The sequence below is a fragment of the Lissotriton helveticus genome, chromosome 6 (genome assembly GCF_964261635.1).
Source record: "Lissotriton helveticus chromosome 6, aLisHel1.1, whole genome shotgun sequence".
Lineage (NCBI taxonomy): Eukaryota > Metazoa > Chordata > Amphibia > Caudata > Salamandridae > Lissotriton > Lissotriton helveticus.
Genome location: NC_136067.1, coordinates 1,554,825,667 through 1,554,842,416, shown reverse-complemented (window position 1 = coordinate 1,554,842,416; position 16,750 = coordinate 1,554,825,667). Strand labels below are relative to the sequence as shown.

The following is a 16,750-nucleotide window of genomic DNA, read 5'->3' as shown; positions in this document are numbered from 1 at the left end:
ATGGAATTGGACACAGAAGCAGATGAGGTGTAAAAGGGGGTCAAGACGGGAGTCATCAGTGAGGCCGCACCTAATTTGAAGGGGGTAAGGGGGCAGATGCAGGGAGGAGTGAGTCGGGATAGATCTTGAACTCTGTTGCGGGACGTGGTGGATGCAAGGGTGGTCCGCAGTGAGGAGGTCATGATAAATGCTGCAGTACTATTATTTGTACTGTTGAATGTTGTTTGAAGAAATGTAATACAAAGATACCAAAATGAACTATACAAGGACTCAATGACCTAATATAACATCAGCAATTCGTTTCTTAGAACTCCTGTATAGACTTTGAGCGCTGATATTTAGGTGTGGAGGGCTGCCCATGTGTTGGGTTTCCCTAAATTAAAGACTTGGTGTCCTCACAAACTAGGAAACCCTTTCTGAAATAATGCATGTTTTTGTATATCAAATAAATATCACTATCTATTTTCCAAATACAGTGGCACAGATTCATTTGATAATATTTTATTTAAACGTAACTTTTGCAAATCAGTATAAGGTGTGAAAGCATGCACATCGGCACTCCCCGAAAATATAGCAATAAAGATATAGCTTTCACATATATATTATAATATATAGTGTATTATATAATACATATTGCACAAAATGAGGCAAGTCCATTCAGAATGCAACATTCAACATAGCTTTTGGAAGAAAAATATATTAGTGTAACAGTTTTGTAGTGCATTTCAAGAGGTATTCCACAGTGTTTTAGTACTGACGTATACAATGGCATTACAGTTCAACACGTCTTTGAAAAATAAAAAATAAATCACATAATATCAAGTACATCATTTCATGATTACCCGCTGCTCATGCACATCAAATCATGACAGCAATCTGATTGTCATCATCAGAACTCAATCTAAAGAGGAAAGGACATTTTTAAAAAATGTGAAGCATCCAAGCAAATGTGATAACCACATAAGAAACAAAGAACGAAACACTACCTGAACATGAGAAAATGGGAAACACCGAGTACATTTAAAGCATAAGTTCAAGTCATTCATTTTGTTTGGACCAATAAGACAAGTAATATGTAATTTAGCAGCAGATATCACTTGGGCCTCGTGGTTTTACCTCGATACTTGGCATCATAACATAGCAAGCGATTAAGAATTAAATTGTTACACAGCACTTAGAACATGCTTACAGGAATACAGTAAAACAACATCTGTTGCATCTGCACTTTGATGATACATCTCAGATTTTCACCACAACAGTGGCTGAATACTGCACATCTTAGTGGTCCCCAACAAGACCGCCTTTTACATTTCATTTTCAGTTGGCAGTGCTTTTGGCAGTGCTTTTCGGAGCATCTTGTGGATCGGCTAAGTGTAGTTTTTGTCTGATACACACACAGTTAAGGATTTTCATTGCAATTTCTTCGATATCCTGAAATAGCAACAGTTAATTCTGTAAACCAGACATCCACATACACTTAGCTCGGTAACCATAAAACATTTCACACCACGGGATAGAGGACTGGTGATAAAAAGCAAGGTGTAGCAGAGTACTGTAGGTATGCACAACCAAACCCAAGCATTGGCAAAGCCAATATTTTTGGCCATGCCAATGTGAATTTCTTTGAGCCATGTTGTTTAGCTGTACATCTGCTGTTCTGCATGGTTCAAAGTAATTAATCATTGGGCGATCATGTAGCCAAGGAAGGCCACATCAAAGCACTTTTTGTATGTGAGGAGGGGTGGGACAACGTACTAAACATGGGGGGTGAAAAAGACTCCGCGTTGGCGCAACATCCTGTGATTCTAGGCAAATCACTTACTCTCCCCCCTACCTACGGCAATGAATGTTTTATTTATTTATTTAAAAAAAAAAAATTTTTTTTAAAACCTTTATTGTACAGAAAGCGCTCACAGATACGGGCCTACAACCCATCGGGCCGGCCACCACAATGAAAGAAGCATATCAGGCAGTACAGAAGCACCAAGAGGATATCACAGCAATCCATACAAAAAGCAAAGGCAAAAAGCCACTGAGCAAACATCACGAACAGGATGAGAGAAGGTTGATTTTATAATAGAAGAAAGGGTGTCGCAGAATAATGGTAATCCGTAAAGTCCAGAGGGCCGTGGTGGGCCGCGAGCAAGCAGAAGTATCAAACACAGGAAAATTCAAAAAGAACAGTTACATTTTGGTAAAGGCAGAACGTGAGTCCCACAATAATAAGCAATTGCAACCGCTGCCCAGCGCCCTCCCACCACTACGAAAACACACAATAATACACAAAACTAAAATTAGATTTGCAAAAACAAAGAGCCCTCTGTTACAACAACCCGGGGAAGGAAAGAAAAAAGGGGGAGAGGAGAAAAAAAAGGGGGGGAAAAGACATAGGAAAAAAAGGGGAGAGAAGTAAGAACGCAGCATCACTGTACGCGCCCCACGGCTAACAAAGCACTCGAGAATAGACCGGTACATGGAACTAATGGTAACAGGAGGAATGAATGCGCAGTAAACAGTGACGGCAGGAATACCAGAAGGCCCATGCTAGCAAACACACCCCAGGGGGCCACACGCCGACACCGCGTCTCGAAAAAAGGGGGGATACATAAGAGCCATAGAACCAAAAGGAATGAGGGGAAAACACAACACAACAGACCCCCCCCCACCCCGCACATCCCACCCTGCACCCCTGCAGAAGGCTATGGCCTACCCCCCGGCAGCGTGCCTGTCGCCCTAATCAGAACCCGAAATATAGAAGAGATAAGTAAGAAAGAACCACAAAGACAAAAAGAAGAAGGGAAAACAGGGAAGGAACAACGGGAGAGGAGCCATATTATCAAAACCCCATCAGCTCCCTCCCCCCCGTCCGAAAATACTCAGAGCCCACGGGAAGATAGTAAGCACAAGGATAAACTCCAGGAACATGAAGGAGAATCGAACATAGTCATACAATCACAAACGGATCATCCAACCATACCGCAAGATAATAGTCCACCGAGGCAAGTTCATCTCATCCCTGTCCTTGTTTATCACAAGCTGTAGTCGTCCAACACACAAGGAACCAAATCATGCGAAACAGGAGGTGAATAACAGGGAGTCCGATCGGCAAGCCACACAAGCCATATCGAGTGCGACCCGGATGAACAGGAAGGGACGGCAACCACATCAGGCAAAGCAGGCACAGTTCCGGCGACAATATGAGGAAAGCCGATCCGGCGGAGCAATCACAGGATCTTCGTTCGGCCATTCGAGGCAAAAAAGGAAAGGGAGATCCAACGAGGACGGTCCGGACGGGACCCGGCCGGCGGACCCCCGGCACAGGGGGGAGCTCAGGATGAAGGCGGGCAGCAGAGATCCGTACACCCACTCCGACGGCGGCCGCCGGGCCCACGACCTCCAGGAAAGTTCCAGCAGCACACAACAGAGATGAAGCCGCACCAACCAAGGGGGGCCCAGCAGGCCCGGCAAAATGATCCTCCTCCAGGTCAATGATAGGTGCGGCCATGGGAGCGCCCCAGGAGCGCAAGGCGGCGAGGATGTCGCCAAGCGTAGGATCACCTTTACGGTATTCAGCAAACGCGCCATGCGGCGGACCAGCATCGCCAGTCTCGGCCAGGCCGAGAGACATGGGGCCGGCCGCCATCTTAGAAGCCCGGCGGGGCCGCGGCAAACTCCGACCCCCGTCCGGGCACCAGCGGGGCAAACAGGATACAGCCGACCACCAGCAGAGGCACCACCAGAGCAGGAAGGGGGGCCACCAGAAGAAGGCGAGTCGCCGGCTCCCCACACGCCACCGGCTCCGTTCTCCGAGTCCGGGCGGAGGGACTCAAAATGGCCGGACCGGAGAACAAAGGGGAGACGAGCCACATATACGGTCAACCCCGTCCATGGAAGGCAGCGCCCCAACACCAGGCCGCAGGACCGCCGGACCAGGCCCGGATAGCAGTTACCGGTCTAATTGCACATCGGCCTCTCCGACCGAGCCCACACCGCCACCAAGTGCCGGCCACAGCGCTCCGTCCCGCCCGGGCGCCGCCAAGGAGTGTCAGGCCCGCTCGCTCCGGAGGCCCCGAAGCAGACAAGGGCGCAGCTCAGGATCCGCGGCACCCAGGAACAAACGGATCAAACGGTAAGTGCCTGTGAAATGTCGTAGTTCCATAGTCTATCAAAGAATACTTCCCGGGGCAGGATAAAACACAGGATCGGCAATGAATGTTTTATTGTGTAATGCAACTTTACGCCACAGAGGGAGCAGTGGAGTGAGTGTCTCTTTAAGCACGCTCAGGCAGCTCTGGGGTACTGCTGCTTCCGTAAGTGGCAGTGCATCACACAGCGTGAACAAGCAGGGCTGAGGGAGGGGATGGGGGGGGGGGACAGGTAAAGTGTCTTTACCCTGTAAGATGATTCACCAAAGAACTCTTCGACTATCTATAGGTCAACAATTTGGATCTCAGCAAGACGGTCTCCCCTTTGAATATACCCTGGTTGTTAAATTCAGTAGCGTTAAAATAGACAATAGACAATAGTGGCAACAGTCATGCATTGCGATAAGGAGGGAGTGTCTCTTTCAGCTCACTCGGGCAGCACTGGGATTCTGCTGCCAGTTTTGCTAGATTGCTTCACAACTTTCAAGCCCAAAGTTAGCCATATACAGGCCCAAACTAGCCAAATGTTACTACTCCATTAAACGCTTAACCGCAGCAGCAATTCCACCTCGGTGTGGCAGTTTAGCGGAATGGCCGACAAACGCATGGAATGGGTTAACTTGCGTGTAGCCTGATCGCAACATTAAAAATATACTTCCATTTCAAGGAATATATGTTCAACGCCAGACTACCTTTATTCTGTACACTAAAATCAAAGTTGGTCTGTCTGTAAGATTGTCACTCTGTTGATATCTCATGATGTGGAGAAGCTGCACAAAAAATGTTTTGGGTCTGATGTTGCGGATTACAACTACAGAAAGGATCTTCAGGAGGAAGGTGCTCTTCAACATTAAGTTTATTGTGCATAGTCACAACAGACCCCAAGGGTAATGGGAATATAGGACAATACTTCATGTTTGCTCACACTGGTTTCATTACTCCAAGAGCAATTCAACGGTAAATGCTGAACATCTCTTTACATACGCAAGTTACGTATGTTTCGTACCTTTGATACTCATCAGAAGAGAGCAGTCCATTGTATGGGGTGCACAACTTGCTGCTTGATGTTCCTGTGAGCTAATACCTAATAAAGTGCAAGTGCATTCTGCAGGAACACAGAAGAATCACCATCCCCTATTCTTTGCCAGCCAGCAGTAGGGTGGACCCTTGTTCAGGCAGTGGGAAGTTCAATTGAGCCATTGAGTTCTTCTGGGCAGGGCATTGTTGACTGTATCGGCATTCTTCAGAGTCTGGCAGTAGCGCTGTAAAGAGTAGCAGCGCTCTTAAGGGTCTGGCAGGTTAAGGGGCACAAAAGTGTGCTGGCAGCGCCAAGAGTAACAGCATCCTTCAGAGCCTGGCAGTGGCATGTTGAGGTGCATTAAAGTGGTCTTCTGGGCCTGCACTGCAAGAGTCACAGCATCCTTCAGAGTCAGACAGTGGCAGGTTGAGATGATATTAGTGTTCTTCTTGGTCTGGCACTGCCAAGAATAGCAGCATCCTTCAGAGTCAGGAAGTGGTAGGACAAGGTGTGCAAAATTGTTCTTCGGGTCTTGGCAGTGCAAGAGTCACAGCATCCTTCAGAGTCCGGCAGTGGCAGGTTGAGGTGATTTTAGAGTTCGTCTGGGCCTGGCACTGCCGGAAGTAGCAGCATTCTTCAGAGTCCGACAGTGGCAGGTTGAGGTGATTTTAGAGTTTGTCTGGGCCTGGCACTGCCAGAAGTAGCAGCATTCTTTAGAGTCTGGCAGTGGCAGGTTAAGGTGTACACAATTGTTCTGGCACTGCCATGAGTAGCAGCAGTGTTTGGCAGTGGCAAGAGGACAATGCAGCTGCAGTAATGAGTCCTTTAGAACCATTGTTGTAAGTCATGTGTTGTGGATGAATTTGGATTTGGAGCTGGTGTTTTGCTACATAATCACCCTGATGTATGGTAACATATGTTGCCCAATTTGGTATGTGAGGTGTTCAGTGTCAGGATTGCTGTTATAGTGAACAAAGGTTTGAATAAGCTGCTTAGCAAGACCGTAGAACAATTAATTGCACATACTGAACATAATCCATAGTGCAATCTTTGATTTCGATGAGTTTTTTCCCTCCTGCAGAATCTTTTCTTTTTTTTTGCTTCTGCCCTTTTGTCTTTCGGCAGAAATTTCATGTATGTGGCGATGTCTGACCACACCTGGCAGTCATACCTGCCCAGTGTTGCCAGTGAATTGGTCGCCTGTACAGTAGTACCGGGAATAGTTGAGAACCCGCTCTTCAATGTTATCAAGGCATCTGTTTTGCTTGTCAGGCGGGGTTGTGATTGGTGTGGAACGGTTCGTCAAATGTAGGTGAGATGCTTGTGTGATGACCGAGTTGGGTTTGGCTGTTCACCAGAGATGGTGGTGAGTCTTTAGGTGCTTTGTATTTCTAATCGATTCTTGGTAGGACTGCTGTGATTGTAATTCCTCCTAGATATAATCAGCAATTCAAATAACTCTCACAGCTTGTTTGTTATTAGAAGTTGAAAGCGTTTGGCCACCCGTTCCATGAGGGTGTGGAAACCACCAAAAATCATCTGCCGGGAAAGTTACTGGTTGTGGTGCCGGAGATGAAAGCGTCGGTATTTAACAATCGTTCCATTTATCGGGTACAGATTGAGTATTGTGAATGTTACCTTCTCTCTATCATCCTACGCTCAACTCAGGTTCAGGCCTCCAGGAAGGGCCTACGCTTAACTCTCCACAGGTGGCCAATGAGCACTGTGCATGACCTTCTTTTACATGTTTATTTTGTGGTAGTTATCTTGAAAAATCGGTGTTCTTCTTATTGCAGCTAACAATAGGGAATGATAGCAATTAAAATATTTAGGTTCAAATTTTGTTAATTATTCATAAAACAGTGGACATGGCCAGAAATGTATGCAATTCTGTGGGTGAGGTGTTAACCGCTTAATTGTGGATTTACTACATTTACCAAATGTGCTGGATAGTATGCAAAATTTTCAGATTTTTCAAAAAATGTTGTTTGTAGCTCAAATGGATGAAAATAATGCTGCCAGAGAGTGGATTGCATAATTTTCACTTTTGTTGCATAATTAATAAGATTTTTGCTACATAAGTTGCTCCTCCATGCTGCATAGTCCTAGTCAGCCAGACAATGGTAAAGGTGTGCAAAGTAGTGTGAGGAATATCATTATGATAATGAAATGTGTATTTCACAGAGAAATGTGAAATATGTCCCATATTTCAAGTTCACTGTGAAACACGGGTTTTACACCACTACATTTTGTGCTATAAATAGCACCCAAACATGAACTTAAGGTTAGGGTGACTGACGCTGGAATCTGGGGATCACGGTTCGATCCCCGGCTCTGGTGGCAGATTAGCCCAACACCATGTGACTCTGGGCAATAGCTTGCTTAATCTTCCCAACGGCCCCCAGCGCCTGGAGACCCTTACGAGCGATTGTTCGCGCTTTACAAATGTGAATATATATACATATATACACATCTCAGGATTCTGGTGACATTCGCAGACTCAATGCCAATATTGGACTATACAATACAGTTACATGTTATATATACTCTATATGGATGTATGACGTTATAACGCATACTTTTACAACGCCTACCCTTACAACGAAATTTTTACAACACAAAAACTATTACAACGCATACATTTACAATGCATGTTTTTACAACGCAGATACTTTTACAACGCATACCATTACAACGTAAGTATTGGTAAGTATATTATTATTATTTTTAATGTAATATAAGTAAAATTAATATAATTTAATTTCATTTAATTAATTTATTTAAAAAAATGTTTTTTACCCTGTACCCCTGTACCCCAAAAACCCAAAACTGACCCTGAACCCTAAAAATACCCCTTTACCCAAAAACCCAAAACTGACCCTGAACCCTAAAAATACCCTTTTACCCAAAAACCCAAAAACTGACCCTGAACCCTAAAAATACCCCTTTACCCAAAAACCCAAAACTGACCCTGAACCCTAAAAATACCTTTTTACCCAAAAACCCAAAACTGACCCTGAACCCTAAAAATACACTTTTACCCAAAAACCCAAAACTGACCCTGAACCCTAAAAATACCCATTTACCCAAAAACCCAAAACTGACCCTGAACCCTAAAAATACCCCTTTACCCAAATACCCAAAACTGACCCTGAACCCTAAAAATACCCCTTTACCCAAAAACCCAAAACTGACCCTGAACCCTAAAAATACCCTTTTACCCAAAAACCCAAAACTGACCCTGAACCCTAAAAATACCCCTTTACCCAAAAACCCAAAACTGACCCTGAACCCTAAAAATACCCCTTTACCCAAAAACTCCAAAACTGACCCTGAACCCTAAAAATAACCCCTTTACCCAAAAACCCAAAACTGACCCTGAACCCTAAAAATACCCCTTTACCCAAAAACCCAAAACTGACCCTGAACCCTAAAAATACCTTTTTACCCAAAAACCCAAAACTGACCCTGAACCCTAAAAATACCCTTTTACCCAAAAACCCAAAACTGACCCTGAACCCTAAAAATACCCCTTTACCCAAAAACCCAAAACTGACCCTGAACCCTAAAAATACCCCTTTACCCAAATACCCAAAACTGACCCTGAACCCTAAAAATACCCCTTTACCCAAAAACCCAAAACTGACCCTGAACCCTAAAAATACCCTTTTACCCAAAAACCCAAAACTGAGCCTGAACCCTAAAAATACCCCTTTACCCAAAAACCCAAAACTGACCCTGAACCCTAAAAATACCCCTTTACCCAAAAACTCCAAAACTGACCCTGAACCCTAAAAATAACCCCTTTACCCAAAAACCCAAAACTGACCCTGAACCCTAAAAATACCCCTTTACCCAAAAACCCAAAACTGACCCTGAACCCTAAAAATACCCCTTTACCCTAAAACCCAAAACTGACCCTGAACCCTAAAAATACCCCTTTACCCAAAAACCCAAAACTGACCCTAAACCCTAAAAATACCCCTTTACCCAAAAACCAAACATATAACATTTTAAATATAATTATATACTTACTAATACTTACGTTGTAATGGTATGCGTTATAAAAGTATCTGCGTTGTAAAAACATGCGTTGTAAATGTATGCGTTGTAATAGTTTTTGCGTTGTAAAAGTTTCGTTGTAATGGTAGTGCGTTGTAAAAGTTGCGTTGTAAACGTAACATACCACTCTATATATGCTTAATGCTTATTAATCCCCACTTATAAGCATTGATTGAGTTGTCATAAGTTTCTATTCTGTTTGCTTCTCCATTAAGATGCCTAAAAACGAACTTGTTTTCAGGCAAACACAGGTCTCTATTACCTTGTATCTGAGCCAAGTCCAGGGTGACCATTCGTAAAAAGAGTACAAGTGTTCTCCAGAAGTAAAAGAAGATGAGCATATATTTTCCTATCTTTTTAATAGAATCCCTCTCCCAATTACTGAGCCCGTTTTTGGTCATTTGGGGTAGTTTACGCTTAGGGCTCCTTAACTTTTTTCCACATAAGGTAAACATGCCAAATTGATGTCCTTTTTCCAACATCATGTGGATTCTAAAGGTACCCAGGGTTTGTGAATTCCCCCTGAAGTTTACCGAAAAAATGTCCAAAGGAAAATGCTACTTACCAGTATGCATCTGTTCTTGGCATGTAGAGCTGCAGAATATCATACTTTTGCATAGATCGCCATCTGGTGTTGGGCTCGAATGCTTGCTCCTTGTTGTTGTCTTGGAAGAAGTCTTTTGTAGTAACAAGATAAGCGACTACTCCCTTACACGATAGTGCGCATGGGCATCGACTCCATCCTCAGATTGTTTTTTGCCATGATGGGAAATGATGGAGTTTGTAAGAAACAGAAAAGATGTCCATGTGAATGTATCTAAGTAAGATAACACTGAACAGATACAGGGTCCGGGGAGGCGGGAGGGTGTATGATATGCTGCAGCTCTACATGCCAAGAGTAGATGCATACTGGTAAGTAGCGTTTACCGTTCGAGGCATATGAGCTGCAGAATTCATACTTTTGCATAGACTGTACAGCAGTGGCTCCCTTAGCGGTGGTCACCTGTATATGTTGCAGTGGTTTGGAAAAGTGTCATAAGAACAGCCTGGCCTACAGAAGCCTGTAGCTTCACCTGCACTTCTACACAATAGTGTTTGGTGAAGGTGTGTGTAGGAGACCATGTCACTGCTTTACAAATGTCTTCTAGGGGAATGTTCCCTAAGAATGCCATGGAAGCCCCTAGTTTGCGTGTTGAGTGCGCTCTAGGGGGAATTGTTAATGTGTGTGTGTTTGCCTTCTGGTAGCATATTTGAATGCATTTGACTATCCACCTGGCAATTCCAGCTTTGGGGATGGGTTTCCTTTATGAGGTGGAGAGAAAGCTACAAACAGTTGGTTTGTCTTTCTAAAAGGTTTAGTCCTGTCAATCTAATAAAGTAAAGCTCTTTTCACGTCAAGTGTGTGAAGAGCTCTCTCTGCTACGGAATGTGGGTTTTGGAAAAAACACTGGTATCTCTACAGATATACAGATTGATTAAGATGGAAAGCAGAGATTACTTTGGGAAGGAATTTAGGATTTGTTCTAAGAACCACCTTGTTACGATGTATTTGTAAGAACAGTTCTTGTATGGTTAAAGCCTGGATCTCACTTGCTGTCCTGAGAGAGGTGATTGCGACAAAGAAAGCTACTCTCCATGTAAGGAACTGCAGTTCACATTTGTGTGAAGGCTCAAATGGGGGACCCATGAGCCTAGTAAGGACAATGTTTAGGTTCCACACCGGAGAGGGTGGCAGTGTGGGAGGAATTATCCTTTTAAGGCTTTCCATAAAGGCTTTAATAGCGGGTACTCTAAACATTTACAAATGTTGTCTGTTTTGCAGGTAGGCGGCAAGGGCAGCCAGACGTAATCTTATGGATGAGTATGCTAGATTACATCTTTGTAGATGCGGCAAATAGCAAATGATGTTCTGAATGGAAGCATCTAGCGGGTCAATTTTGTTGTTATTGCAGTAAATGATGAATCGTTTCCACTTGGCTGCATAGCAAGCTCTAGTAGTAGGGCGTCTGGCTTCTTTGATAATGTTCATACAGTCCGGTGGGAGGTTAAGGTAATCAAACTCTAGGACTTCAGGAGCCAGATTGTTAGATTCAGTTGTGCTGGATCTGGGTGCCTTATCTCTCCATGGTTCTGCATCAGCAGCTTTGGGGAGAAATGTAGTTTTTGATGTGGAACTACTGAGAGTTTGAGGAGTGTTGTGAACCATGGTCGCCTTGCCAATGTGGGAGCAATTAGGATAATTTTGAGAGACTGTTGCTTGAGCTTACGTACTACTAGCGTAATGAATGGGAGTGGCGGGAAAGCGTACGCAAATCTGTATGACCAGTTTATCCATGTCGCATTGCCCTTGGACAACGGGTGTGGAAACCTGGCGGCGAAGGTAGGGCATTTTGCGTTTGCATGTGTGGTGAACAGATTTATGTCTGGGAGCCCCACATTTGGAAAAATGGTTGAAGAACTTGAGGATGAAGTTTCCATTCATGTATCTGCTGGGTCTATGACTTAGCAGATCCGCAATCTGACTGTGCACTCCTGGGAGATGTTCTGCCAGAAGATATATGTTTTGCAGGATTGGCCCATCTCCATTTGCTTTGCACTAGATGAAACAGCTGTAAAGAATGTGTTTCTCCTTGTTTCTATATGTAATACATTGCTGTTATATTGTTCGTGTGGACCAGGACAGTTTTGTTGAGGAGATGTGCTTGGAATGACTTTAACTCTAGAAATATTGCCAGTAATTCTAGGTGATTGATGTGGAGCGCTTTTTTGTTGGGTGGCCCACCTGCCCTGAATTGTGTGGATTAGGAGATGGGCTCCCCAGCCGGTGAGTGATGCGTCCGCTGTTAGCACTATCTGTGGAACTGGCTCTAGGAATAGCCGCCTTCTGGAAAGGTTTTGTGTGTTCCACCAATGCAGAGAGTGTTGTGTGCGGCTGTCCATCAACACCAGATCTATAAGTTGACCTTGAGCCGGATTCCACTGACATGCTAAGCATGCTTGCAAGGGGCGCATATGAAGTCTTGCGTGATGTACTATGAAAATGCAAGAGGCCATCATTCCTATGAGCTGCATAAACCCTCAAGCTGGAAGGGAGTGTTGGGGTTGACATTTTGTAATGAGGGCTTGCATACTGGCTATCCTGGCTGGATTGGGGTATGCTAGATGTTTGGAAGTGTCTATCGTGGCCCCTAGATACTGATATAGGTAGGAGGGCTGTAGATGAGACTTGGAGTAGTTTTTTGTGAACTCCAAGTGGTGTAGCAGGTGAATTGTTTGGCGAGTGTGATAAACACACGGACTGTGTGATTTGGCTTTTATAAGGCTGTCGTCCTGGTATGGAAACACATGGATCTGCTGTCTTCGCAAATGTGCGGCTACTACGGCAGGACACTTTGTGAAGACCAGGGGGGCTGCAGTTACTCCGAATGGGAGAACCTTGAACTGATAGTGTTGGGTGTCCACTGTGAACCGTAGAGATTTCCTGTGAGCAGGGTGTATGGTAATATGGAAGTAGGCGTCCTTGAGTTCTAATGTGGCAAGGAAGCCGCCTTGTTGCAGCAGTGGAAGGACCTGTTGGAGAGTGATTATGTGGAAGTGATCTGACTGCATATAGAAATTGAGAGGTCTGAGGTCCAATATTGGCCTGAGAGTACCGTCCTTCTTGGGGATTAGAAAGTACAGGGAGTAAACCCCTGTCCCTTGATGCTCTAGGGGAACTGGTTCTATTGCGTGCTTTTGAAGCTGTTTGGGCAGTAGGTTGGGGGGAGTTGCAGTAAGTTCCAGGTAGTAACCATACTGGATAATTTGTCTTATCCACCTGTCTGTAGTGATGGAATTGCAGACAGGTAGGAACTGGGAGAGTCTTCCTCCGACCGGAGTGGAATGGTCTGGAGGGAAGTCAGTGTTTGTTAGTGGGAGAGGTGCAAGTGTTGTTACCTCGGCCTCTACCTTTATTGTTATTTCCCTTGTCCCCACCTCTGAAATATCCCTTGTTAGGGGATGTTTGTGTCGGACTTTTGTAGGAGGAAGAAGCAGTGTCTGTGCTGATGTTCTTGGATGCGCTGCTATAAAAGGAGCAACGAAAGGAGCCTCGTGTAGATGGAGACTGTAATGCTCCCTTCGATTTTGCAGTCTCAGTGTCTTATTTCATTTTCTCTAAGGCTGTGTCTACAGCTGGGCCAAAAAATTGTTCCTGATTGAACGGCTGGTTTAGGATAGTAGTCTGCACTTCCTGTTTGAACCCAGAAATGCGCAACCATGCATGCCTTCGTAATAACACATTAGTGTTGATTGATTTAGGTGCTGTGTTTGCTGCATAAAGGGAACATTGAATGGATGTGTTTGTGATTAACCTGCCTTCCTGAATCAAATCATTGGCTTTGGCCTTGTAGTGGTCAGGCAAATGCTGCATTAGGCCCTCAACCTCGTCGTAGTGAGCCCTATCGTATTTGGCAAGCAATGCTTGTGCGTTAGCTATCTTCCAGTGATTAGCTAGATGGAAGGCAACTTGTTTGCCTGAAGCGTCTAGTAATTTAGACTGTCTGGAGGTGGAGCATCACTGGAGGTCTGCGAGTTGGCACGCTTCCTAGCATTGGTCACTACCAGGGAATCTAAGGGGAGTTGGCCTTTAATGTAGGTGAAATCATTAGGGGCGGGTTTATATTTTTTATCAATCCGAGGATTGAGAATCCTGGTTCTGACAGGGTCTTTGAAGACGTCTGGAGAATGTTTGATGACACCTTTCTGCATGGGTAATGTTTGTACTGTCTTTTGTGTCTGTGCAAAGGTTTCTACCAGGAAGTCTTCCTATGTGGGGTCTGAATGCATTTGAACGCCATGATATTGGGCAGCCCTATCAATGAGCGGACTAAAACCAATGATGTCATCTGGGGGAGATGGCCTTGTTGGGTATGCATCTGGATCAGGAAGGTCTGGACGATCCATTCTACAGGGTCATTGTAGTCGTCCCACGTGTCCTGTGGTATGTTAATGTCATCATCCGGATCATTGAAAGGGTCATTTTGTCCACCCCACCCCCTAGGTCATCATTAACCTGTGGTGGCGGTGAGTATGGAGAAAGTATGAGAGACTTTGGAGGAGAATAAGGCTTAGTAAGAAGAACAGGAGAAGAGGGTCTTAATGGGGAAGTTTCACAGTCTCTTTTCTTCACAGGAACCTCAGGAATGTGTGGGGTGTCCAATTTCCTCTTGTTCTTTGAGATACTGACGATATGGCCTGTTTTAGGGTCCACATGCAGTGTTTTCTGTTTCGGTTCGATGGGATCTAGTAGAAACAATTCTTCCTCGTTAGCGTCTGTTTTCAGCGCCGATTTTTTCAGTTCCAAACGTGGTTTTGATTTCTGCTCTGGAGCCTTAGAAGGGGTTTTCGGGTCCTTCGGCTTCAGTGTCGAGTCTGAAATCTTTTTTGGATCCGAAGGTTTTCAAAGTGTTTTCGGACCCGAGGCCTTTTGTTCTTTCAGTGCCGAAGTGCTTGGTGTTGAGGCCTTTTTTGAGACAGCGGGAGTAGGATGTGTTCCCACTTTCGGCACCAACTGTGTTTTTGGGGCACTGACATGCAGCATGCTCGGTCCCGAGCCGCCGGAAGGCTTTGCCTTTGTCTTTGGAGCCTGGCCCGGAGACGGGGCTTCTGAAGTTTTCTTTCAGTCACGAATAAGGCCTTCAGGCAAAGTCTTGACCTGAGCCTTTTTTTTCCCAGGTGGGGTTGGGCCTAGTGACTGCGACAGGAACTGATCAAACCAGGTTTAATGGAAGTCCCACAATGGAACACCCATTGACCTTGGTTTGATCTGTTCCTGTTCCATTGTGGGACTTCCATTAATCCTGGTTTGCTCAGTTCCTTATTTTTTGACTTCAACAATTAGTTTCTATGAGAAAACCATCAGTGATCTACCCCAACGACCCCTTGCAGAATTCAGAATTGTGTGCACTTTGCAGAACAATATAGCTTTCCGGGATCACCTATAGATTTCACAACGGTTTCCACCATAAACTGAAAGTTAGGTAGAAACCACAAAATAAAAATAAAAATAGGAAAAATCAATCACCACTTAAAAAGATGCCAAAAATGTGGTTAAAACGTGTTTTTTTTACAACTATGCTGGGAGGTGAGTGATAGCACGGCAGATCGTTTCCTGATGCAATTTTCGAAAAACAACGTACACATTCTTGTACCGAACCATTTCCCTTTTTTTAGGTGGGGGGGGTGGGGGGGGAGGGGGGGAAACACACCATATGGCTATATTTTGGCTACTTGATAGGTTCCCTCCAGGGAATGGAAAAACACAAGGAAACTTTAGAATCCCTAACAGGTGGGGGGAAAATACAAATTTGGCCTGGATACCTTTTATGGAAATAAAGTTATGAAAGCTTAAAAACCACCTGCCCCAAACATAAACAAGATCTCAGCAGTGGGCAGGAGTGGGGTGAGAGTGTGCTGGAGGTTTGGCAGATGAGGGAGGAGCCTCAGCATTTATTGATGTATTTTACAGAAATGATTGTCAAATACTTATTGAAATTTGAATGTATATTTTGATATGCTGTCCTGGCTTTAATATGAAGATACAATAACATACATGATAATCTTATTGTGAAGAAAGAAAGTACATTTCATAAAAAACAGATACAACGTGTGTATTAGTAAACATTACCACCCAGCATTCAATAGCCGCCGCCCTCTGCGGCCTAAAATGCCTAAGCGTCTCAGACATCCAGAGTTCTGGTTTATGGGATACCCCACAAAGCTATGACCCGGGGAGGGACAGCAGTGGGAAGTAGCAACCAGATGCCCTCATGTTTAATAGGAAAGTTACAATTTTGAAGAGCGCTTAGAAAATAAATAGAAATCTTACAATCAGCCAGTAATTGAGATTAAAGAAATAAATATCTAAAAGAAAATTATATTTCACCGAATAGCAGCAGTTGCTCCAATCCAGCTCAACAGCAATCCAAACTCGTTACCATTGAACGACCACCCAAAGGACTTCGTTAAACACTGTAGGCACTGGTGAGGATGGAAACATGTAAATGTCGATCAATGATCTTGATTTTTATGTATTAAGCTAGTGGGGCAAATTGTTCACCTTGTACCAGCCACACAAGTTCTCAGAAAAATAATTAAATCGCAAATTAGCAAGAATAAATGCACAAATGAGTGTTTAAAAAGTATGTTCGATTTCTATTTGCAACTGTATTATGGAGTAAATACTGTAACAAGAGGCATTAATCTAGAGATCTAAACAAGTCAATAACTTAGGGAACTGTACAAGAACTGTTGATGTTCTTCAAATCCCAACATATGAAAGCTTGGAAAAAGTAAAAGTAGGGTTGCTAGTTAGGGGCATGGGTTCTGTGGAACTTTTCAGAATGGTTCCACAGGACCAAAACGTCAGCACCAGGGCCTTTGTAGCCACACCGAAAAAGCTACAGACAATCTTATCAATAAATGGAAATTAGACACAAAACAGAGTGCTGTGCATTATCACATTCACTGTGCAAGACAACTGAAA

The 16,750-nt window shown here is 44.2% G+C and overlaps 1 protein-coding gene across 1 annotated transcript in view; it reads right to left on the bottom strand.

Moving 5' to 3' along the window:
- Positions 1-485: 485 nt before the first annotated feature.
- Positions 486-16,750, bottom strand: part of CCDC28A (coiled-coil domain containing 28A) — a 108,138-nt gene continuing 91,873 nt past the window's right edge. The window contains exon 6 of the mRNA XM_078649355.1: positions 486-1,384. Within this exon, the coding sequence (XP_078505481.1) occupies positions 1,318-1,384 (67 nt within the window). The 3' untranslated portion in view covers positions 486-1,317. The remainder of the gene's footprint in view (positions 1,385-16,750) is intronic.